Source organism: Leucoraja erinacea, chromosome 24 (assembly GCF_028641065.1).
Source record: "Leucoraja erinacea ecotype New England chromosome 24, Leri_hhj_1, whole genome shotgun sequence".
Taxonomy (NCBI): domain Eukaryota; kingdom Metazoa; phylum Chordata; class Chondrichthyes; order Rajiformes; family Rajidae; genus Leucoraja; species Leucoraja erinaceus.
In genome coordinates this window covers 7,167,101-7,190,885 of record NC_073400.1, presented here as the reverse complement: position 1 = coordinate 7,190,885, position 23,785 = coordinate 7,167,101, and the positions used below count along the sequence as shown (strand labels likewise).

The 23,785-nt window shown below is 44.0% G+C and overlaps 2 protein-coding genes across 2 annotated transcripts in view; one reads left to right on the top strand and one right to left on the bottom strand.

The window, feature by feature from the left end:
* The first annotated feature begins 864 nt into the window (after positions 1-864).
* LOC129708606 (hydra actinoporin-like toxin 7) lies at positions 865-3,047 on the top strand. Its single transcript, XM_055654451.1, has 3 exons — positions 865-1,010; positions 1,085-1,218; positions 2,342-3,047. Exons 2-3 carry the CDS (start codon positions 1,115-1,117, stop codon positions 2,748-2,750), a joined length of 513 nt encoding a protein of 170 aa, XP_055510426.1. The 5' UTR covers positions 865-1,010; positions 1,085-1,114; the 3' UTR covers positions 2,751-3,047.
* Positions 3,048-15,556: 12,509 nt separating this feature from the next.
* Positions 15,557-23,785, bottom strand: part of LOC129708605 (DELTA-thalatoxin-Avl1a-like) — a 28,937-nt gene continuing 20,708 nt past the window's right edge. Inside the window, exons 2-3 of the mRNA XM_055654450.1 lie at positions 20,406-20,476; positions 15,557-16,918 (exon numbers count right to left, since the gene is read on the bottom strand). Coding sequence (XP_055510425.1) covers positions 16,492-16,918; positions 20,406-20,473 — 495 coding nt within the window. The 5' untranslated portion in view covers positions 20,474-20,476 and the 3' untranslated portion in view covers positions 15,557-16,491. The remainder of the gene's footprint in view (positions 16,919-20,405; positions 20,477-23,785) is intronic.

Sequence of the window (23,785 nt, the reverse complement as noted above, 5' to 3'; positions counted from 1 at the left end):
AAACTCGGGAGAACTCTTGAATTACCTCGTACAGTGGGACAGGCCCTTAAAGGATAAGAAGGTAGAGAAATGCAGGTTCAGGGTGGAGGGCGAGAACGTTTAGTTTAGTTTAGTTTAGTTTAGTTTATTGTCACATGTACTGAGGTACAATGAAAAACTTTTGTTGCATGCTATCCAGTCAGCAGAAAGACAATACAAGAGATTACAATCGAGCCATTTTCAGTGTATAGATACATGATAAGGGAATAACGTTTAGTGCAAGGTAAAGCCAGCAAAGTCCGATCAAGGATAGTCCGAGGGTCACCAAAGAGGTAGAAAGTAGTTCGGCACTGCTCTCTGGTTGTGGTAGGATGATTCAGTTGCCTGATAACAGCTGGTAAGAAACTGTCCCTGAATCTGGAAGTGTGCGTTTTCACACTTCTATACCTTTTGCCTGATGGGAGAAGGGAGAAGATGGGGTGGCCAGGGTGCGACTCGTCCTTGATTATGCTGCTGGCCTTGCCGAAGCAGCGTGAGGTATAAATGGAAGCAATAGAAGGAAGATTGGTTTGTGTGATGGTCAGGGCTGTGTCCACAATTCGCTGTAATTTCTTGCGGTCTAGGATGGAGCTGTTACCAAACCAAGCTGAAATGTGATTTCATATGCACAATAAGCAAAAATTCTGATGCTACCTGCTGTTATTTCTGTGTAAAATGTCATACCAAAAGGTTTCCTTATTTATTAAATCATTTTAATTTTGATTTCCCTCTTGTTCTTTTCTTCCTATGCCTCTGCAGCTAGCTTTGGGCGTGTTCCCCGGTGTGGTTTAGGAAATATTGAGCTGGAATTTGGCGTACAAGATTGGATAAACTGAATTTGAGCCAACACAAGGGCGTTTCCCTGTTCCCAATTTATTCCCACTGCCCTCAGTCATTTCCCATCTAAGAATCAAACAGCAAGCAGTTTCTGTGAAACAAACATTGACCAGAACCAGGTCCAAACGAAAAATTGTGTCTCGCTGGAAAGCACCGTGAGTAAATTAATTTAATAATTGGTCTAGATAATGTGTTCATTTGTTTCCAAAACTACCCATTTTTCATGTAGATTACCTGTGCTTTTCCAGATTTTTACAAGATGTCAACATCCGTTGATGAAGTGTTGCAAAACATTGACACCAACAGATGTGTAGGAGTTGAAATCCACAACAAGAGTATGCGCTACATTTTAACTGAACCTGTGTAAGTAAAAGAACAGTTCTATGCAATTCTTTCTTTGGCACAAGTTCAAAGTACTGTGCAGCGTTTAGTTAAATACTTTTGATGCATTATTGAGAATAAGTCCAGTGCTGACAATCATTTTCCCAAATCAGATTTAAAAAAAAGTTATTTTGATGTTATGGAAAACAAAAAAAGACGGCTGATGTTATCTTTCCCAATCTAATTTGCTCCCAGTTGCAACAAAATAACGTGAATGTACAATTAAAACAATGCTGGTTAAATAATTCTGTTATGATTATGAAATGCACGAGATGACATTTTAACGTGAAGAGTGGCATTAACGTTTGGAGGTCTAGACAGCGAATAGGGCTGAGTTCTGACAAAGTCTGGTTGCAGTTTGGCTGGGATCTCACGTTCCATTCTGTCTAAAGATTAGCTCAGTTTTGCTGCCCATATATGATCTCATACCAAGATCTGCTTCATCCATTATCCAATGAGCTAGCAGACTTGCAGGGACTCATTTTACAATTTCTTTTTTTAAAAGCACAAACTGACTTTTTCATCCCGTTTATCTCCTGTCTTCCTCCCCTCCCCCAAGGAAATTCTGTTGCTGGGATAGTTAAGCAATGCTTTGATTTTTAATTTCTGATCCTTGGTTTTAGTACCTTCCACAAACCTAGTTCCTCCCGGATCTATAGCTCTCAGCTGTACACTTATACTTTTGTACCTTCCACTTGTCCTGCAGGGCCTCTGCACTGTGCTGACTTTAATTGCTCCACAACTTGCTGCCCAGACTTCATCTGTTGAGACCAAAAATCCCCAAAACTTAAAGGCTTCAAACTCGTTCATCTTCACTAATTCATCCTTAAAACTTGCTGCTTTGACAGATCTTTTGGTCTTCTGTCCTTATACCACCCAGGGTGGCAGGGTATCTGACTTCATTTGATAACATTGCATGCTCACTTTATTGAGGACACTTCCACATTTTGGCTGTTGTCCCTTTTTGCCTGACAGTGCTCTTGGGAAGATTAGAGCTTTTGTTACATATAAAGGAGCGATTGACCTAATAGCACCTTACCCAAAGAACAGTCGGAAATAGTCTGTCTTTCGAGACCATAATACAGATTTAATGTGTCTGTTCCAGGACCTACAGTTACAGTGGCCGAGTGAGCAATCCACCACCCCCCACCATTGGCCAGGGAGAGAAAGGAGTGTGTGTGTTCATCAAGACTCCCTACACAGCATGCGGTACTGTCGGGGTGCTGACCTACAAGTTCGGCAACACTCAGATCTCGCTGCTTGTTTCCAACCCGTATGACTACGCCAAGTACAGCATCGAGTATGCTCTGTATGTCCCCGACCGCTTCGTTGCAACTGACGAAAACTTATACAACCAGATGTACACCGAGCTACCGGAGTCACCTTCCTTCACCAAGACAGCGCTGGGCAAGGGAAACGCAGCACTGACCATCACGAAAGGGGGCATATTTGTTTCAGCCACCATGTCTAATGAGAAGAAAGCTATTCTCAAAATAGATTTCAGAGATGCTTAACTCTCTGCAAAAGCTCTGGCAGTTGGTATTGGATACAAATCTCTCCACGTTTTAATATGATCACTAACAGTTTTTACCATTGTTTGTTATCTTCTTACTCTAATGTTGGACTCTGATCCCTCTGTATGACCACTGCTGGTAATTCATTCTATTGTCTGGTGATTCTTTGCTTGAAAAATAAATAGTTTAACTTCTTCTGTTCAGTGGGAGATTTTAAAGTTCACTGTTGGTAATTTGGCAGATTTTTTCTAATTGTAATCACATTTCTAAAGTTAATAAAACTATAATCTATCATCAGTTTTGCTCTTTTTTTTCCTCATTGGGAAGACCTTAAAGAGGCATTACAAATAACTAATTGTTAGACGTTTTCGTACTGCAATTATGAAACCATTCAGCTTAAACAACCGAGAATGTGCCCTGTGGTACTAATAAATGATTGACTAGCCAATCATTTTTTTGTTTGTTTTTCGTACTATCAGTATTATAATGGAATGCACTACGCCATAATGCAAACACACTTGACCAAACAAAAATGAATGGCAAAATGTGCTTTATTCTTAAGTGGAGATATCTATAAAATGTGTTCCACTACTGGTAGAAGTGGGACACAATTGCACAAGACATGTGGGCTGGCTTTGGATCCGTGCTGGTTTAAGATGGATGGTGAGGCATATTACATTCAATAAAATTAGAGAATATTTTCTGGATGACCACTATAAAATTAATTGGCATGGCAATGAGTGGTTGGTCCCGCTATTGTATGAAGTTATGCAGTGTGTGATGGGTACTCGAGATATGCAGAGGAGACACAAGGAACTGCAGATGCTGGTTTACAAAAAATACACAAAGTGCTGGAGTAACTTAACAGGTCTGGCAGCATCTCTTGGAAGAGATGGAGAAGCCAGATGTTGGGTTTGGACTGTTCTTTAGACTGATCAGTCTGAAGAAGGGTCCCAATCTGAAACTCTCCTATCCATGTTCTCTCAAGATGCTGCCTGACCCATCGAGTTACCCCACCGTTTTGAGTCTTTTCTTTTTAACAACTGCTGTGCCATTTGCAGTGGCATTCATCATGGTATCGATGGAGTGATTGGAGATGGTTATTGGCACACACAGTAATAACTGGGGGTGACAAGTGTTAGTGGATTGGATGTGACAACTACAAATGTAAATGGAAATAACTTGCATAAAAGGATTGTATTGGCCATAAATACCATGTACTGCAGATTCAACAATTGGGAATGGAAATGGCTTATTTCCTTGACATTTTATATATAATAAGACTAAGTGGGACCCGTGGGTCCCAGCATCACACCAGAGGGCTGGTCCCCCAACGCAATATTCCACCTTTCCACCAATTCCAATATTGTGCTGGCAGCTCACAGCTGGTGGGCTGGCAGTTGACTCATGGCTATTCCTTGAAATTCCATTTCAAGGCCACCAAATTCAAGTGCAGTTTCTTACCACTTCAAGCAGGGTGCAAGGCCATCAAATTCAAGTGCCGTTTCATACCATTTCAAGCAGGGTGCAAGGCCACTAAAGACAGTGAGCCGTGACCTCTCCCGCCTCGATCTTGCAGAGACTGAGCCATGCCCACACTTCTAGTCCCTCCCCCCCTCCCACCAGAAGGGGCGTGGCCTTCATGGCATGATTGACAGGAGAGAGAATCTCAACATTTTTAAAGCACCAATGACTCTTTTATTTTTCATTGATGGGAGAAATCCCCGGCACCTGATGAGCGGAGAAGGACTATGAGTAAGATGGCCAAAAATCACAGCCTTACATGGTAGCATTGTTTCTAAAATCAATATAAAGCACAAACAGGAAGTGGTCAAGATTAGACTTTTAATTATATAGTAGGCAAGGCAACTTTAATTAGGCAAGGCATCTTTAATTAGGCAAGGCAACTTTAGCATTTCCAAACCAAAGGCAACACAGCTTTAGCATTTCCAAACCAAAAGGCAACACAGCTTTAGTATTTCCAAACTATATTTTTAAACCACATTTAAGGGCACTGACAGGTCAGCAAAATCACTCACAGTTTAGTAGACATGTGTTCAGTGTTATTCACAGCTCAGACTGAGAGACGGGACCCTCTCGCTCCCCCATCTTGCAGAGACTGACTGAGGCACTCAACACTTCCGGGTTTTATAGTCCTTCCGGAAAGGGCGTGGCCTTCAGGAGAGAGAATCTCAACATTTTTTAAACACCAATAACTCTTATATTTTTAATCGATGGGAAAAATCCTCTTATCCTGCGCAGCGGAGGGGGACTCTGGGTAAGATGGCCAAAAATCACACCCATAAGTGGCAGCGATTTTTCTAAAATCAATATACAGAACAATAGGAAGTGGTCAAGATCAGACTTATAGAAGATAGTGGAGGTTAAAAGCCAGTATTCCTGTGAATGCAGGTGACATGTGTTAATATCGGGATGTTTGTGAGCTGACTGCATTGTTTCATGGAGATTGGAGATGGAATTTAAAATGATGATTGAAGATGGTGTTTCCCATGATTATATTGGCACAGGTAATGTTGATTGAAAATAATAAATACTGTGGTGACTGGAAATGCAATATAATACGATGGTTGTATTGACTTGTAAAATAGTGACTGTGTGTCTGGTGATAGAGTCACTGTAGATGGAACTATACAGCCCAGAAACAGGCCCTTCTTCCCATCTTGCCCATGCCGACCAAGGCATGTCATATACTTGTTTTATATGTGGTAGTGAACGGAGATGGCATATGTGACAATGATTGTGTGTTATCATTGGATTGTTTTCTTTTATCTTCAAAACTCAAGGAGAGAGTCAGTGAGCTGCCATATTGAGAGGAGAGAGCATTTTTGAAAAATCTGCAAAAATTGAATGAAAGAGTAGGTTTTGATTTAGAAAAAGCCTTTTTCAAGAAAAGGCGATACCTTTAAAATTTGATTGGCTGAGGAAGAGACATAGCAGCCATTGAAAATAAGGGAAAGTCCGGCAATGTGGCCTACTGGGCGTGGTGCAGCCTATTGGGAGCGGCCATGTTTGGAGATAGGGTGAGAGTAAGTGCAGTACTGAGGCTTTGATTCAAGAAGCTTCGGCGAGACGGATGAGCGAAGGGTAATGGGCAAGGCGTGGTCTGTGTTTCTATGTTATTCTCTCTAGATTTTTGGTGTTGCTGAGATTAGCAGGTGAGATACAGGAATGGCCCTCCTGCAGAATGTTGGAATTCAAGGGGTTATCCAGTGCCCCTGAGGACTACACCTGCAGTAAGTGAGTTCAGCTGCAGCTCCTTAAGGATCGCGTTAAGCAACTGGAGCTGCAGCAGGATGATCTCAGGATTATCTGAGGGTGTGAAGTGCAACAGATAGGAGTTTCAGTGAGGTGGTCAGGTCTAAGATACAGGCAGGAAGTAGATCAGTGACCACCAGGAAAGGGAGTGGGCAGAGAGTGCAGGAGATTCAATGCCACCAGATGAGACTCCAGGATGACATGTTGCCTTCCTGGTGCCAAGGTCCAGGATATCTCTGAGAGGTTGCAGCTGGAAGTCTTTGTGCACATTGGCAGGAAATGGGATGAGATCCTGTAAAGTGAATATAGGGAGTAAAGGCTGAAAATGTATAAGCCGCCTATGAGGGCAGTATTGTTTGGATTACTCCTGGTGACACATGCTAGTGATGGTAGGAATAGGACAGGCTCAGGAGCTGGGGCACTGTGATTCAGATTTTTAAACAATGGGATCTCTTCTGAGGCAGATGCGATCTGAACAAAAGGAGCGAATTGCATCTGAACTGGAAGGGTTCCAATATCCTTGCAAGGAGGTTCACTACAGCTATTTGGGAATGTTTAAACTAGGCAGGGGTGGGAACCAAACTAGTAGTCAGAAATTGGAAGGGGTGATGGGAAGGTAGAGGTTAGGCAGGGACAGGAAAACAATATGGTGAAGTTGATGGGTGTTTATTTCAATGCAAGGTACTGTATATTGTGGAGAAAGCAGGCGAGTTGGATTAAGGAAAATACCAAAGCTTTTTATACCTATATTATGCTTGGATTAGTGGGTATTATCTACAGGGTGAGATTGGATAGGCCAGGATAGTTTTCTCTAGAACACTGAAGGTTGCTTAGATCCTTGACAGAAGTATTTGAAATTATGAGAAATTAGGGTAGACTCTCTCAACTAAACTATCTTATTACATCTCACACAAAAATGCTTTAGCACATAGTTACTGTAAGATGAACCATTAGGGGACACCATAATTTGTACCATCGCTATCATGACTTCTCCAACCACACGAGGAGACATGCCCATCTATATTACTAAAAGTCTGATCTTGACCGCTTTTGACCCATTGTGCTGCGATTTCAGAGAGAACGCCGCTACCAACGGCTGTCATTTTTGGCCACCTCGCTCAGAGCTCCCCTCCGCCTTCCGGGACCACAGGATATTTCCCATCGATGAAAAATCAGAGAGATATTAATGTTTAAACATAATTCCCCATTCTCTCTGCTGCCCCCGCTGGCGGCAGGGGAAGGGACTATAAATCCAGGAAGTGTAGTGCCTCACTCAGTCTCTGCCAGACCCAGGAAGCGAGAGGGTCACGGCTCTCTGAGCTGCTAAATAAAACTGAACGCACGTCCACTCCACGGTGAGTCCCCTCGATGCGGCTGTAAAGTGGCTGCAGCCCAATTGTTTGCATCGCCTTTTTAAAAAGTTTGTGTTCACAAAATGAATTTTGATTGTCGGGTGGCTACAGCCCAATTGTTTGCCTTGGCTTGGCTTTTAAAATCATTGCAAGGGTTGGATGCCAGCCCAAGAATCCATTTGGCCCACAATGTCTATACTAGCCTTCTGGAAACCAGTACCTTCGGCCCGCAACACCCATACTAGCGCAACAGGCAGCCCCCCCCCCCCCCCCCCCCACACTGGCGAGCAATATTGGAATTGGTGGAGAGGTGGAATATTGCGTTGGTGACCAGCCCTCCCGTCTGATGCTGGGACCCAACGGGTCCCACTTAATCTAGTACAAGCTATTTGCTGCAACACCAGGGCACGTCAATCATGAAACAGAAACCAACTACTATAACATCCACTACCTCAATCCTGTGCTGCTGCAGCTTAATTAGAAAAGCCCCGTGTTACCTTTATTCATCATCATGTATACATGTCTCGACCCGAAACATCACCCATTCCTTCTCTCCAGAGATGCTGCCTGTCCCGCTGAGCTACTCCAGCTTTTTGTGTCTGTCATGTACTGTAGACATTACCTTAACACAATACATTAGAGGGCAACCGTTTAACTTAAAGAGTAGGAGGTTTAGAAGGGAGCTGAGGAGGGATTATTTCCACCCAGATGGGAATCCAACGCATATAGAGAGGTTGGTGGAGACAGAGATACTCACAACGTTGAAGAAGTATTTAAATGAGCACTGAATCGCTGAAGCATTGGGGTGGAAGATTGCAACCTTCACGTGGTCCGCCCTGTTTCGACTAATGCAATCAACTCGACGTGCACAAACGGAAGATCAAATAAAACAAGTTGTTCAACAACTTTAGGCTGTGCACGCAACACAAAAGAAGAAGACTGAAGCATGGTCTGAAGCAAGACTACAGGCTGTAAATTGTGATGGGTATAAGTGGGTACTTGATGTTTAGCAGGGACACGATGGGTTAAAGAGAATCTTTCTACCCGTGACCGTTTTCTGGTACAAACTCCATTTTACGTGCCGGTATAATCACAATAACAATAACAGTTCCAAATATCATAAGAGGTGGAAATAGAACAATACAATTTGGGTTTAGAGTCGCTCAAGGGGAAGCTCTGGCAGCCGTTATCAGAACCAGCAGGACAGGAATTGAGGGGAGTTAACTTGTTTTTTGGAGATATAGCGGATCATCATAGTGGCAAGTGCCAAAACAGCAAAAGAAAAAAAATAGGAGCGATTTACTCGGTTACATGTAAGGAATGCTTGGGTTTTATGCAGTTTTATATTACGGCTAAACTTAAATTGGTTCAACCTTTTTTACATAACTGTCCCCACCCTGTGGTCAAAATTACTATTCCAACTATTCCGTTCTTTCAGGAAGACTCGTCAAATGCTACACGGGCACCGGAGAAAATATCCTAAAAGCTTTTTCCAATCAATTTACAGAGAAACTAGTCACACTAGTCTACAGTGTCTACACCAAATTAATAAACCAAAAGTATTTTTAAGGATGCGTTAGTGCATCAGGTAACCACTGTTAAATACACCAGCCAATAAGTTTTAATAGAAGGAAAAGGAAGGAAACTAATGCATTGTATTGTGCCGAAGATAGACACACAGTGCTGGAGTAACTCAGCGGGACAGGCAGCATCTCCGCAGAGAAGGAATGGGCGATGTTTCGGGTTGAGACCATTCCTCAGACCTGAAGAAACTGTCACCCATTCCTTCTCTCCAGAGATGCTGCCTGTCCCGCTGAGTTACTCCAGCACTGTGTGTCTATCTTTGGTGTAACTCGACATCTGCAGTTCCTTCCTGCACGTTGTATTGTGTGGTTTGATTCCATTGTTTCATTCAAATGATGATGCTTGTAATCACGAAACTTACTTTTAGCAGAGATTTAATACTGCAACCTAATCAGGAGATTTCTGAACACATTTTGGCTGCAACGTGAAAATTTCAGCTCTCAATGTATATGTTTATTGAAAAATAAAACGTGGGATGATATGCTGAACAGTTTTTTTTATGTGAGACAATATTGATGTACTGGCTCTATCTCCACTCTTTGATTTCCTTCCAATTAATCTGTCTTCCTTCTGAGAATGATCACTGAACCTTTCCTTCTGGCCATCTGTAAATGCTCAGGGTTCCATATGATCAATTCACATTGCATCCTGGAATGTTTGATTGATGGTGGTGGTGGTGGTTATGGAATGGGTGGAGCCCTTCTCTATTGAAGGGAGAGATTCTGTAAGAGGTTTTATCTTTAATTTCAACCTAAATACCTCTTTGCAGTTCACAATCTGAGCCAAGGGCTACAAAATCCTAAGCAACTTACATTGCTCTTACCCCAATTCTTTCGTCGGTGAACAGGACAGATGTTAAAATCCAAGCCAAGTACTTCATTCAAGGAACTCAGAATGCGTGCAAGGGCAGCACAGTGCACAGCTGGTAGAGCTGCTACCTCACGACGCCAGAGGCCAGGGTTCAATCCTGAGCTCTGATGTGATCTATGTGGAGTTTGAACGTTCTCGCTCTGACCACGGGGGTTTCCTCCCACAAAACCAGTGAAACAGGCGTGGACTCAGTTTCCATTCTGTGTTTAGTGTAGTTTAGACATGCAGCGTGGATACAGGCCCTTAGGCCCACCGAGTCCGCACTGACCAGTGATCCTCACACATAACCACTACCCTGCACACACTGGGGACAATTTTACATTCTACATTTAAACCAAGTCAATTAATCTACAAACCTGTTTAAGAAGGAACTGCAGATGCTCGAAATATCGAAGGTAGACAAAAATGCTGGAGAAACTCAGCGGGTGAGGCAGCATGTATGGAGCGAAGGAATAGGTGATGTTTCGGGTCGAGAAACTTCTTCAGACTGATATGGGGGTGTGAGGGGCGAGAAGAAGAAAGGAAGAGGTTGCTGGAGGTTTCTTCCCCCCCCCCCCCCCCCCCCCCCCACCTCCACATCAGTCTGAAGAAGCATCTCAACCCGAAACGTCACCTATTCTTTCGCTCCACAGATGCTGCCTCACCTGCTGAGTTTCTCCAGCATTTTAATCTGCAAACCTGTACATTTTTGGGTTGTGGGAGGAAACCAAAGATTCTGGCTAAAACCCACATAGGTCACGGGGAGAACATACAAACTCCGTACAGACAAGCACACGTGGTCAGGATTGAACCCAGCTCTCTGGCTCTGTAAGGCAGTAGGTTTACTACTATGCCACTGTGATGCCCACATCTCTGAACTACACTAAATTAGATAGAAACAAAGCCAATCACGGGTGAATTGGAAAGTTAGATTAAATGGTCTCATGGTAGATGACCATAAGAAAATATTTAAAGAAAAAATTCTTTATTTTGAAAGTAAATATGAGTTTAGTTTAGAGATACAGCACGGAAACAGGCCCTTCGGCCCACCGCGTCTGCACCAACCAGCGATCCCCACACATTAAATCTATCCTACACACTCTCGGGACAATATTTAGATTTATACCAAGCCAATTAACTTACAAACCTTTCGTCTTTGGAGTGTGGGAAGAAACCAAAGGTCTCGGAGGAAACCCACACAATCATGGAGAGAATGTACAAACTCCGTACAGACAGCACCCGTAGACGGGATCAAACCCGGGTCTCTGGCACTGCAAGCGCTGTAAGGCAGCAACTCTACCGCTGCGCCACCATGCTGAGCACTGGGGGAAATATTTATCTGGAATAAAGAAATGCATGACACTTTAACACAAAACAACATTCATGATGATCCAAGAGTTTATTGAAAGTAAAGTAAATAGGATTAGAAACATAGAAAATAGGTGCAGGAGGAGGCCATTCGGCCCTTCGAGCCAGCACCACCATTCATTGTGATCATGGCTGATCGTACCCTATCAATAACCCATGCCTGCCTTCTCCCCATATCCCTTGACTCCACTAGCCCCAAGAGCTCTATCTACCTCTCTCTTAAATCTCTCTTAAATCCATCCAGTGATTTGCCCTCTGTGGTAGGGAATTCCATAAATTCACGATGAGAAGTTTTTTCTCATCTCAGTCTTAAATTACCTCCCCTTTATTCTAAGACTGTGGCCCCTGGTTCTGGACTCGCCCAACATTGGGAACATTTTTCCTGCATCTAGCTTGTCCAGTCCTTTTATAATTTTATATGTTTTATTGGTAAAACAGTGAGGGGATCAGAACCCGTGATGGACTGGGTAGTGTTCACAACTTTTTGCAGTCTTCTTCACACCTGGACATTCAGGTTGCTGAACCAGACTGTGATGATGCAACCAGTCAATATTTGCCTACCGTTACAACAGGTCAATGGAGGATGCAATCTCACTGGCTCTCCACTCTGCACTGGACCACGTGGACAATAAAAGCACATACATCAGGCTGTTGTTTATAGACTACAGCTCGGCGTTCAGTACGATGAGTCGAGGTTCTTGTTGAGGTAGGGGTTTATATGCACCATAAGCAACCTCTCACAGCACTCATCACCATGAGCGGCATTGAGGCATGTTACCTTACTCTTCAAACATCAGTAATGAGAGGTTGAAGATGTTCGCAAAAACTCCAGCCTGTTGGTCTGCACATGTTTTGAGGACTCAACCGGGAATACCATCAGGTCCAGACGCTTTCCGAGGGTTCACCCCCCTGAATGATTTTCTGATGTCAGCCTCTGTGACAGTAACTGTAATACCATCAGGGCGTTTTACAGGCTATCTGCAGTTCCTTCCTACATAAGGCATATGTCAGGTTTGGACTTCTGCCTTTAACAGTGCAAGACTGAGGGGGAATAGAAAGGGCAAATCTTTTCCCCTGGGGAGGCAGATCAGAACTCGAGGGCATTGGTTTAAGGTGAGAGAGGAATCATTTAACAGGAACCTAAGAGACAATTATTTAACTCAGAGGAGGTGAGTATATGGAACGAGCTGCTTGTGTAAGTGGTTGAGGCAGGTACAATAACAATATTTAAAAACACGAGTTATATGGATAGGAAAGGTTAGAGGGATATGGACCAGGCATAGGCAAAATGGACTAGCTTAGACAGGGCTTCTTGGTCAGCATGGATGGACTGAAGGGACTGTTTCAATGCTGTGTGTAAAGGTGTACAAAATCAGAGGAATAGATTGTGTCTCGTGCCCAGAGCAGGGGAATCGAGAACTAGAGGATGAGTTTAAGGTGAGGGGGTGAAAGATTTAGTAGGTACCTGAAGAGTAACTTTTTTTTTTACAAAAAACGTGGTGGGTATATGGAACGAGCTGGCGAAGGAGGTAGTTGAGGCAGATACTATTGCAATGTTTAAGAAATACGTAGACAGGTACTTGGATAGGATGGGTTTAGAGAGATAGATTCAAGATTCAAGATTCAATTTAATTGTCATTTGGACCCCTTGAGGTCCAAACAAAATGCCGTTTCTGAAGCCATACATTACAAACAAATAGACCCAAGACACAACATAATTTATATAAACATCCATCACATTGCTGTGATGGAAGGCCAAAAAAAATTATCTCTCCACTGCACTCTCTCCCCCCCCCCCCCCCCCCCCCCGATGTCAAAGTCAAAGTCAAAGCCCCCGGCTGGCGATGGCGATTGTCCCGCGGCCATTAAAGCCACGCCGGGTGATGCAATGTCGCACACCGGGTCTTGATGTTGGAGCCCCCGGCGTGCGCTCGCAGAGTCCCGCGGCCATTCCAAGCCGCGCGGGGCGGTGATGTCAGGCCCCGCTTCAGGAGCTCTTCGACCCCGCAACTCGGGCGGGAGAAGTCGCCGTTGCGAGAGCCCTGAAAAATGGTCTCCCTCCAGGGACCTGTGGGCTCCCGGTGCCACCGTCCACCAGACCCGCAGTTGAAGCCTCCGAATCTCCGGAGGTCGGGCCGCAGCAGCAGCAGCGCTCCACCACCGCCCCACCCGCTCCGGACTCGGCCAGTTCCGCGACGGTGAGGTGAGTCGTTGGCACCAGAGTCCCCGGTCTTCTCCTGTTGGAGGCCGCTCCTCGTTGCAGCCCCAACGACAACGGAGACCCGACAAAGAAAAGGTCGGGTCTCCCGTGCAGGGAGAGATTTTAAAGTTACCCCCCCTCCCTCCCACCCCCACCCCCCCCCCCCACACACACACCCCAAAAAAAATAACAAAAACTACATAAAAACATAGACAAAAAATAATAAAAACGCAGACGGGCTGCAGAGGCCACTGCTGACGAGAGTCGCGCCACCTACCGAAGGCCAAATGTATGCAGGTGGGACTAATGTAGATGGGACATGTTGGTCGGTGTGGCAAGTTGGGCCGAATGGACTGTTTCCACGCTGTGTGACTATGACTCTAGGTGTGGGAATCTATTGATTCAGTTATTGAGTATTGGTACAATGATGACCTTAACCTGCCTTTACCGCAAGGGCCTCATGTTTTGAGGCGTTGTGTCCATTTGATTGATGCTCCATCTTTGTTGTTGACCTTCTTCCCATGTCACTCTACTATTGATCTAAATAGCTTGTGATACTGATCCTGTCTGCCTGCCTGACTAGCCAAGATACCCAAACCCAGGTGTTTTTAATTCCTTGTACAAATTGAAGGATCACTGGAACACATGTGAACCAGTGCCAATATCTCTACACTAGAGATGAATTCTATCACACAAATTATTTCATAATACAGGAATGGTACAGGCCATTTAGTCCCTGACCTCACTCCAACATTCAATGATACGTTTGCTAATCTCTAATCTGGCTCCAGGTAATGTGTACATATGTTCCTTAAAATTGAAAGTTGAGCTACAAACTTTGAAACTACCATCTGCACATGAAAGCATATTGTTTTAGTTTGGTGTTAGAGATACTGCGCAGAAACAGGCCCTTCAGCCCACCGGATCCGCGCCGACCAGCGATCCCTCCATATTAACGCCATCCTCCACACAATTTTTACATTTACCAAGCCAATTTACCTACATACCTGTACGTCTTTGGTAAAGGTGGGATTACATGTTCCAGTAAAGGAGGGGTCAGCGATTTCTTACTCTTCCAAAGCTGGGGGTGCCAAATGATGCAACTGTGTGGCTACCTGAGCTGCACAGCATGGTTTGGGAACAGCTCCATCCAAGACCACAAGAAATTGCAGAGAATTTAGTTTAGTTTAGAGATACAGTGCAGAAACAGGCCCTTCGGCCCACTGAGTCCGCACTCTACTAGCGATCCCCACACATTAACGCTACCCTACATACACTAGGGACAATTTACACTTATACCAAGCCAATTAACCTACAAACCTGTACGTCTTTGGAGCGTGGGAGGAAACCGAAGATCTAGGAAAAATCCCACACCATCACAGGGAGAACATACAAACTCCGTACAGACAGCACCCGTAGATGAGATCGATCCTGGGTCTCCGGCGCTGCAAGCGCTGTAAGGCAGCAACTCTGTAAGGCACCGCTGTGCCGCCGTGCCAACCTTAACACTTATCCTAACTTTACTTTGATAACGTGTAGGAAGGAACTGCAGAGGCTGGTTTAAACTGAAGATAGATACAAAATGCTAAAGTAACTCAGCGGGACAGGCTGCATCTCTGGATAAAAGGAATGGGTGACGTTTCGGGTCAAGATCCTTCTTCTTAACCCAAAACTTCATCCATTTTGTATCTATCTTTACTCCAATAATGTCCATCTTTGATTCTTTGACCATTCACACCCAGATAGTAGACACAAGCACACACCTGCAATCTCTAACCAAGGGCTATAGTTTCTCCCTATCAACTATCAGCTCCCTTAATCGCTTGCAAAGTTTAAATGGCCTTGGGCTAAAATTCTGAAATATAGCTTGGAGTCCAGGAATGCTTCAGTAAAATTGAGTTGCTGCCTAGGCTGATCCATCAGCTGAGGGAGAGTGCCCAGAACTGACAGTAATATTCCAGATGTGATTGAACCAAAGCACAACATCTACACATTGTACTTCAATCAGTCAGCATTCCATTGACACCAGAGTCAATATAATATCACAGCAAGACGCACAAACTTTCTCTTTGCGATCGGTACTCAGTCAATTAGTCTTACGGACTACATCTAAATCTGAGGAAGATTTTTCTCATTATCTTTCCTCATTCACTCAGTAAGATACTAGATGTTAGTTTGGTATTTGAACAAAGATACTTTATTGACAGATTATTTTATATAGTGCACTGTATCATTTATCTATTGTATGGATGCTCCCAAAAAGACAGATAATCCTTTCCCTCAGGAAGGCTGAATAATTGTGAAAATATCTATCATAAACATTATTACAACGATGGGCAGTCGATCACTTGGTACAATTCTTAAAGTGATACCTCCAAACACGTTACCTACCCAGTTAAGTATTTCAATATGAATAAAATTTCTAATAACCAAAGTGAAACTTTAGCTCAAAACTATCTAAAACATATAGAAGTTGGGATGTAATGTTAAAATTGTACAAGGCATTGGTGAGGCCAATTCTGGAGTATGGTGTACAATTTTGGTCGCCAAATTATAGGAAGGACGTCAACAAAATAGAGAGATTTACTAGAATGTTGCCTGGGTTTCAGCAACTAAGTTACAGAGAAAGGTTGAACAAGTTAGGGCTTTATCCTTTGGAGCGCAGAAGGTTAAGGGGGGACTTGATAGAGGTCTTTAAAATGATGAGAGGGATAGACAGAGTTGATGTGGATAAGCTTTTCCCACTGAGAGTAGGGAAGATTCAAACAAGGGGACATGACTTGAGAATTAAGGGACAGAAGTTTAGGGGTAACATGAGGGGGAACTTCTTTACTCAGAGAGTGGTGGCTGTGTGGAATGAGCTTCCAGTGAAGGTGGTGGAGGCAAGTTCGTTTTTATCATTTAAAAATAAATTGGATAGTTATATGGACGGGAAAGGAATGGAAGGTTATGGTCTGAGCGCAGGTATATGGGACTAGGGGAGATTATGTGCTCGGCACGGACTAGAAGGGTCGAGATGGCCTGTTTCCGTGCTGTAATTGTTATATGGTTATAACATATTCATAATTAAAACATCTCTCAGAAGACAATATCAATCACTGTAGAATCTAACTCAGAGTTTACTAGCCTTATAAACATCTGTGATAACTACATGAATGAGGGAATTATCCATTTTTTTAACAGTAGCTGAAATTACTAGATTACCTCCGTTAACTGAAAGCTTTTGAGTGCCAGAGCTCAGTTCAGCTTTAGCAAAGGATTCAGATGGTGACAGCTCAGAATACATCCTGTAGTATAAGTTTTCATCGGTTAGTTCAGGTAAAGGAGGGATGTATAATGCAAAAACCATTGAGTACAAGTTGTAATCAAACGGATTGGAGAAAAGCATTGAGATCTGGGTACGACCAAATGAGTAGGTAAGTACCCCGACACTGCCTCGAGCTGTACTGGCAGTCTTGGTAAAGACAGCATTCCCTTTTTTCCCAGGGTTAATCACGGGAGTCGGTAAGCTGGCGATATAACCACTGTAAATGTAAACCCTGTAAAACAAAATTAAAAGCAGTGCATTCAGGATGAGCTCATCTCAGGATCCAAAATCATGTTCTTGCATTTCCAAGCCAAGAAAGATTGGTTCCTACAAACAGGGTAAATAGAAGGTGACTTGTACAAATTCATTCATAACAGTCTACTAAAGACCTAGTTTATTTTATTTTATTATTATTGTATCGTGCACCAAAGAACAGTGAAAAGTTTTGTTTGCGTGCTATCCAGTCAAAGAAAAGACTATCTAACTGTCCACTATGCACAGATAATGGATAAAGGGTACAACATTTGTGAAGATATATACGTAACATTGAAGTTGGATCTGCTGTTGAAATAAACATTTAAAAGAATGGAATAATTGTAATGGATGATAGCAGATCCTCTTCTGGGACCAGCGCCCAAAGAAAGGGTCTCCATTATCCAGCACCATCCTGGATTTTTCTCCTCACACGTTCATGTCAAAGTATCTACATTTCCTTGTTTCTACATTTTACACTTTTACTGCATTCTCTCAAGGTATGCCTACGTTAAAGAAGATTTCCTCTTTCCGACAGATCTCATAAGATCATAAGTGATAGGAGCAGAATTAGGCCATTTGGTCCATCAAGTCTACTCCACCATTCAATTATGGCTGATCTATCTCTCCCTCCTAATCCCATTCTGCCTTTTCCCCATAACCTCTGACACCCGTACTAATCAAGAATCTATCTATCTCTGCCAAATATATCCACCGACTTTGCCTCCACAGCCTTCTGTGGCAAATAATTCCAGATTCACCACCCTCTGACTAAAGAAATTCCTCCTCATCTCCTTCCTAAAATAATGTTCTTTAATTCGGAGGCAATGACCTCTAGTTCTAGACTCTACCACTAGTGGAAACATCCTCTGCACATCCACTCTATCCAAGTCTTTCACTGTACGTTTCAATGGGGTCCGCCCTCATTTGTCTAAAATCCAGCGAGTACAGGCCCAATGCCGTAAAATACTCATCATATCTTGACCTAATCATTCCTGGGATCATTCTTGTAAACCTCCTCTGGACCATTTCCAGAGCCAGCACATCCTTCCTCAGATATGGTGCCCAAAATTGCTCACAATATTCCAAATGCGGCCTGACCAGCCCCTTATAGCCTCAGCATTGCATCCCTGTTTTTGTATACAAGCCCTATCAAAATTAATTGCTTTCTTTACTAATGATTACCATTTTGGTAATCCTGCACCATCACTCCCAAGTCCATGTGCACCTCAGATTTCTGGATTCTCTCCCCATTTAGAAAATGGTCTACACCTTTATTCCTACTACCAAAATGCATGACTCCTACACATTGTTACACTATATTCCATCTGCCATTTCTCTGCCCACTCTCCTAACCTATCCAAGTCCATCTGCAGAGTCCCTGCTTTCTCTACACTACCTGCCCCTCCACCTATTTTTGTATCATCCACAAACTTGGCCACAAAGCCTTCAATTTCCTCATCTAAATCATTGATCAAGAATGTGAAGAGTAGTGGTCCCAGCACCGAGCCCTGCGGACACTGCTAGTTAGTGGCAGCCAACCAGAAAAAGCCCCCTTTTTTGCTACTCTTTGCCTTCTGCCATGCAGCCTCCCATGTGGCACCTTATCAAAGGCTTTCTGAAAATCTAGGTAAACACTACCATTTACTTCTTCAAAGAATTCCTGCACATTTGTCAGGCAAGACCTCCCCCTCACAAAGCCATGCTGACTTTGGCCCATTTTATCGTGCACTTCTAAATACTCCATAACCTTATCCTTTGGATTCTAAAAGCTGACCAACCACCAAAGTCAGACTAACCTGCCTCTAGTTCGATTCTCCAGCATCTGCAGTTCCCTCTTAAACTCTAGTTCCCACTATTCTGCTTTGCTCCCTTCTTGTGCAGCAGGGCAATATTGGCAATTTTCCAATCATCTGGAACCACTAGTGACTCTTAAAATATCACGATCAATGCCTCCACACTCTCTAAAGCCACCTCTTTCAGTCCATCTGATCCAGGTGACTTATTCACCTTCAGCCCTTTCAGCTTCCCAAGCACCTTCTCCCTAGTAATAGCCACTCCCCGCTGAGTTACTCCAAAACTTTGTGTCCTTCGTTTGTAAACCAGCACCTGCAGTTCCTTGTTTCCACTTCTGTCAAAGTATCTGCCTGGTTTATTTTAGACTGGTTACAAGCCTTTCTTAAAATATTTGCAAAAAAAAATGTATTCTCTAGAATTGGAATGACATTGTGTGGAACGTACAGTTATAAACAGGCCAATCAAACCAACCGGTCTTCTGCTTGTGTTTAGCCACCATAGGAACCACTTTATACCTCCTGGTCATCTTATCTTGTTCACAGATCATCGATACATCACAAAAACAAGCCCTCGGTCCATTGAGTTTACCCCAACCATCAACAACACATTTACACTAATCCTACATTAACTAAGGACTTTCACTAGGGACAATTACAGTGGCCAATTAACCTGCCAATTTGTATATATTTGTGATGCAGAGGGAAACCACTGTCACAGGGTAAACATGCAAACTCCACAGAAAGAGATGCCAAAAACCTGAGTATCTGGCACTGTTCAGGTTAATTTAGTTTATTATTGCAACCTGCACAGAGGTACAGTGAAAAGCTTTTGTAGTCAAAGAAAATACTATAATAAATGCAATCATGCTGTCCACTGTGACAGATAATAGATAAGGGTATAACATTTAGTGCACAATGAAATCCATTTAAGATACTTCAAAGGTCTTCTGAGAAGTAGATGGGAGGTCAGGACCACACTCTAGCCGATGAGGACCATTCAGTTGCCTGATAACAGCTAGAAAGAAATTGTCCCTGAATCTAGAGATATGCGTTTTCAAACTTCTGTACCTCTTGCCTGATGGGTGAGGGGAGAAGAGGGAGTGACCGTGGTAAAACTGGTCCTTGTGGCAGTGTGAAGTGTTGATGGAGTCAATGGAAGGAAGGTTGGTTTGCATGACGATCTGGGCTATGTCCACCGTGCTATGTCACGTGGGCGGCACAACGGTAGAGTTGATGCCTTCCAGCGCTCGCAGCGCCGGAGACCCGGGTTCGATCCTGACTACAGGTGCTGTCTGTATGGAGTTTGTACGTTCTCTCTGTGACCACGTGGGTTTTCTCCAAGAGCTTCGGTTTCCTCCCACACTCCAAGGACGTACAGGTTTGCAAGTTAATTGGCTTGGTATAAATGTAAATTGCCCCAAGTGTGTGTAGGGTAGCGTTAATGTGCGGGGATCGTTGGTCAGCATGGACTCGGTTGGCCGAAGGGCCTGTTTCCGTGCTGTACTGTATCTCTAATCTAAAGTAAACTCTCTGCAATTCCTTGTGGTCTTGGATGGAGCTGGTTCCCCAACCATGCTGGATGGCCACACAGTTGCGTCATTTGGCAGCCACAGCTTTGGAAGAGTAAGAAATCCCTGAGCCCTCCTTTACTGGAACATGTACTGTACTTACGCAGGTGTGGTTAAGAATTGATTCTCACTGTTGTTCATGATTTGAATCTCAACGCTTCTGTCAGCCATCCCCTAAAATCAAAGACAAGGTGATTAACTCAAAGCATGTAATTAAACAATATAAACACTGGATTGTTGACACTGGTAAAACATTAATACCTTATTTCATTTTTTGGGGGGTTCCTGTTGAAGCATAAAGCAAGTTGCATTATATAGTTTTTGCTGTGGTGCAGATTGAATACACACAGATCTGTTTGAAATCCCTTTGGTTGCATATTATATGTGGGTGTCAGGGGTTATAGGGAGAAGGCAGGAGAATGGGGTTAGGAGAGAGATAGATCAGCCATGATTGAATGACGGAGCAGACTTGACGGGCCAAATGGCCTAATTCTGCTCCTATCATTTATGACCTTATGATAATAGTCATAGAATGATACAGTGTGGAAACACGCCCAATTTGCCCACACCGGCCACACCTGCACTTGGTCCATATCCCTCCAAAACTGTCCTATCCATGTTCCTGTCTGACTGTTTCTTAAACATTGGGATAGTCCCAGCCTCAACTACCTTCTCTGGCAGCTTGGTCTATACACCCACCACCTTTGTGTGATAAAGTTACCCCTCAGATTCCTATTAAATATTTTCCCATTCACGTTGAACCTACGTACTCTGGGCAAGAGACTCTGTGCATCTACCCGATCTATTCCTCTCATGATTTTGTACACCTCTATAAGATCACCCCTCATCCTCCTGCACTCCAAGGAATAGAGGCCCAGCCTACTCAACCTCTCCTTGACAATATCCTTCCTATAAAAATGAGGATGCTATGTCCCAGATAAACACAACCAGCATCTGCAGTTCTTTCCTGCACATCCTCAATACCAGGCTGTTTGAAGTGGGAAGAGGAATTACTTTGATTTGAATGTCATGAGGGCTTCTTCAACAATTGTTTAATGAAGGAATTTGAGGAAGTTGTGCATATTTTCGTCCCCAATAGTGGGTAGGGAGTTGGCATTTAAGAAAAAAAAATTTAAGATGCGCTGTCTGGAATTCGATCAATGCTGGTGAATCTGACATTTATTATTCATCCATAACTGAACTTTCCAACTACAGATGTTAAGCTCACTCGCTTATAGTTCCCAGCCTATTTCCTGCAGTCCTAACTAACCTGCCACTAGCAATGTAGTTGAATCTTAAAAGTGAAAGCAAATGGGTTGATAAATATTCCTCATTTGAACTGACTTTTTAAAAATAGAATTGATTGAAAGATACAGCATGGAAACGTCCTTCGGTCAAAGGAGTCCACGTCGACCCATTCACACCAGTTCTATGCTATCCCGTTGACACGTCCACTCCCCCACTCTCCCTCACCTCACCGCGGCCAGGTCGACCCTTCGCAGACAGCGATGGGCAGAAAGGCGCTGTAACTGCGCAGGCGAATGGTGCGGATGAAGGGTTTGCCGTCGGCTGGCCGGAAACCCACTGTGGAGTGGGGGGGTGGTGCAGAGCAAAGATCCTTGGTGCAGAGTTTCACATCCTCAGCGTTGTGTTCAGCAGCCGCCGCGCCCCGCTTGCAGGTCCCGCAGGCGTCTGTTGCTGAACGAACATCTTCAGCGCTTCAACCATGCATCTGAGCTGGAATAGTCATAGCCCACTGCACCAAGAATAATGCAGCCATTTAAACCTCTGCTGAAGGATTTGTTTTGCAACAATTTATAAACGGGAAACCAGACAATCCACTTACTTATTTTCATGTTGTTTAAGAAGGAACTAGATGCTGGAAAACCGAAGGTACACAAAAATGCTGGAGAAACTCAGCGGGTGCAGCAGCATCTATGGAGCGAAGGAAATAAGCAACGTTTCGGGCCGAAACCATTCATTTCCTTCGCTCCATAGATGCTGCTGCACCCGCTGAGTTTCTCCAGCATTTTTGTGTACCTACTTATTTTCATGGTTAAGAGGCAGTTGAGAATGGGTGATACAGCACGGAAGCAGACCCTTCGGCCCACCGCACCCCATCTATACTAGTCCCACCTCTCCGCATTTGGTCATGGCCTTCTTAAACCTTTCCTATCCATTTAGCTGTCCAAATGTTTTTATGTGTTGTTATTGTTCCTGCCCCAACTACCTCTTGTGGCAGCGTGTTCCATATACCCACCACTCTGTGAGAAAGTAGCCCCTCATGTTCCTATTAAATCTTTCCCTTCTTACCTTAAACCCATGTCCCCGGTTCTAGATTTCCGTTTATTGTCCTGTCCCACTTAGGCGACTTTTTAGGTGACTGCAGGAGACTATATGGTCGCCACATGTTCGCGGGCAGTTGCCGGGGAGTCGCCTTCATGGTCGCGAGTAGTTCCCGCATTCTGGGAACTAGTCGCGACTTAATTCTGGTCGCCGCTAATTTTTCAATTGTTGAAAATTAATGGTGACCAGAATGAAGCCGCCATGGAGAGTAGCGAGAATTGTCGTGCCGTTGGTGCAGTGGTAGTGGGTCGCCAGGAGGTCGTAGGTTGTCGTAGGTTGTCGCCGGTGCTGACTGGTGAATTTCATTGGTTCATTGGGAAAAAATAAATAAACAGTAGTTTTCAGAACCAAGGATGAAATGTCAATGTCCGCCAAGCGTCACAGCCGTGTATCTCTGGCTTCTTAAAAGTTGTCTCCACTCCTTCTCCCCACACCCCGTCTCCCCCCTCTTTTAAAGGACCTAAGTGACCCTTCCTGTACATTGTGCTTTCACCGTTTTAATTACAGCATCTTCTTCTTGCAAATGAAACATAAACCAAAGGAACAGTTAGATCTCAAGCCGGGTGTTGAGCAGCCAGGTTGCTGTCTCTGCGTCAATGTCTGCCAGGCCCTGAGCTTCATTTGGTGGGTGGTAGAGCGGGCACGCAGAGATGACATGGTTGGTCGACTGTTGTTCTGCTCTGCATTCACAGGCTGGGCTCTGGCGGAGACCCCATCTCCACATGCTGGCATTGAAACGCCCAACTCCAGTCTGTTGAGCTTCATCCATGCTCCTCTAGGGAGGTCAGACCTTGGACAGCTTTTATCCGGGGAAGAGATGTAGCTGTGTAATGGAGATGAGGTTGCCTTCCACTCCTGTGACCACTTGGTGGCTATCCAGTGTGCTTTTGTCTCAGTTGGCTGGATGGATGCTAGGAATTGTTTTCCATGTGGAGCAAAGGGGTGACATCCTCTCCACATCCACTCTATCCTGGCCTTTCTTTTTTCAATAAGTTTCAGTGAGGTACCCCCCTCATCTTTCTAAACTCCAGTGAGTTCAGACCCAGTGCCATCAAAAGCTCAATCATCCCCGGGATCATTCTTAAAAACCTCCTCTGAATCCTCCCCAATGTCGGCATATTCTTCCTCCGATGTGGG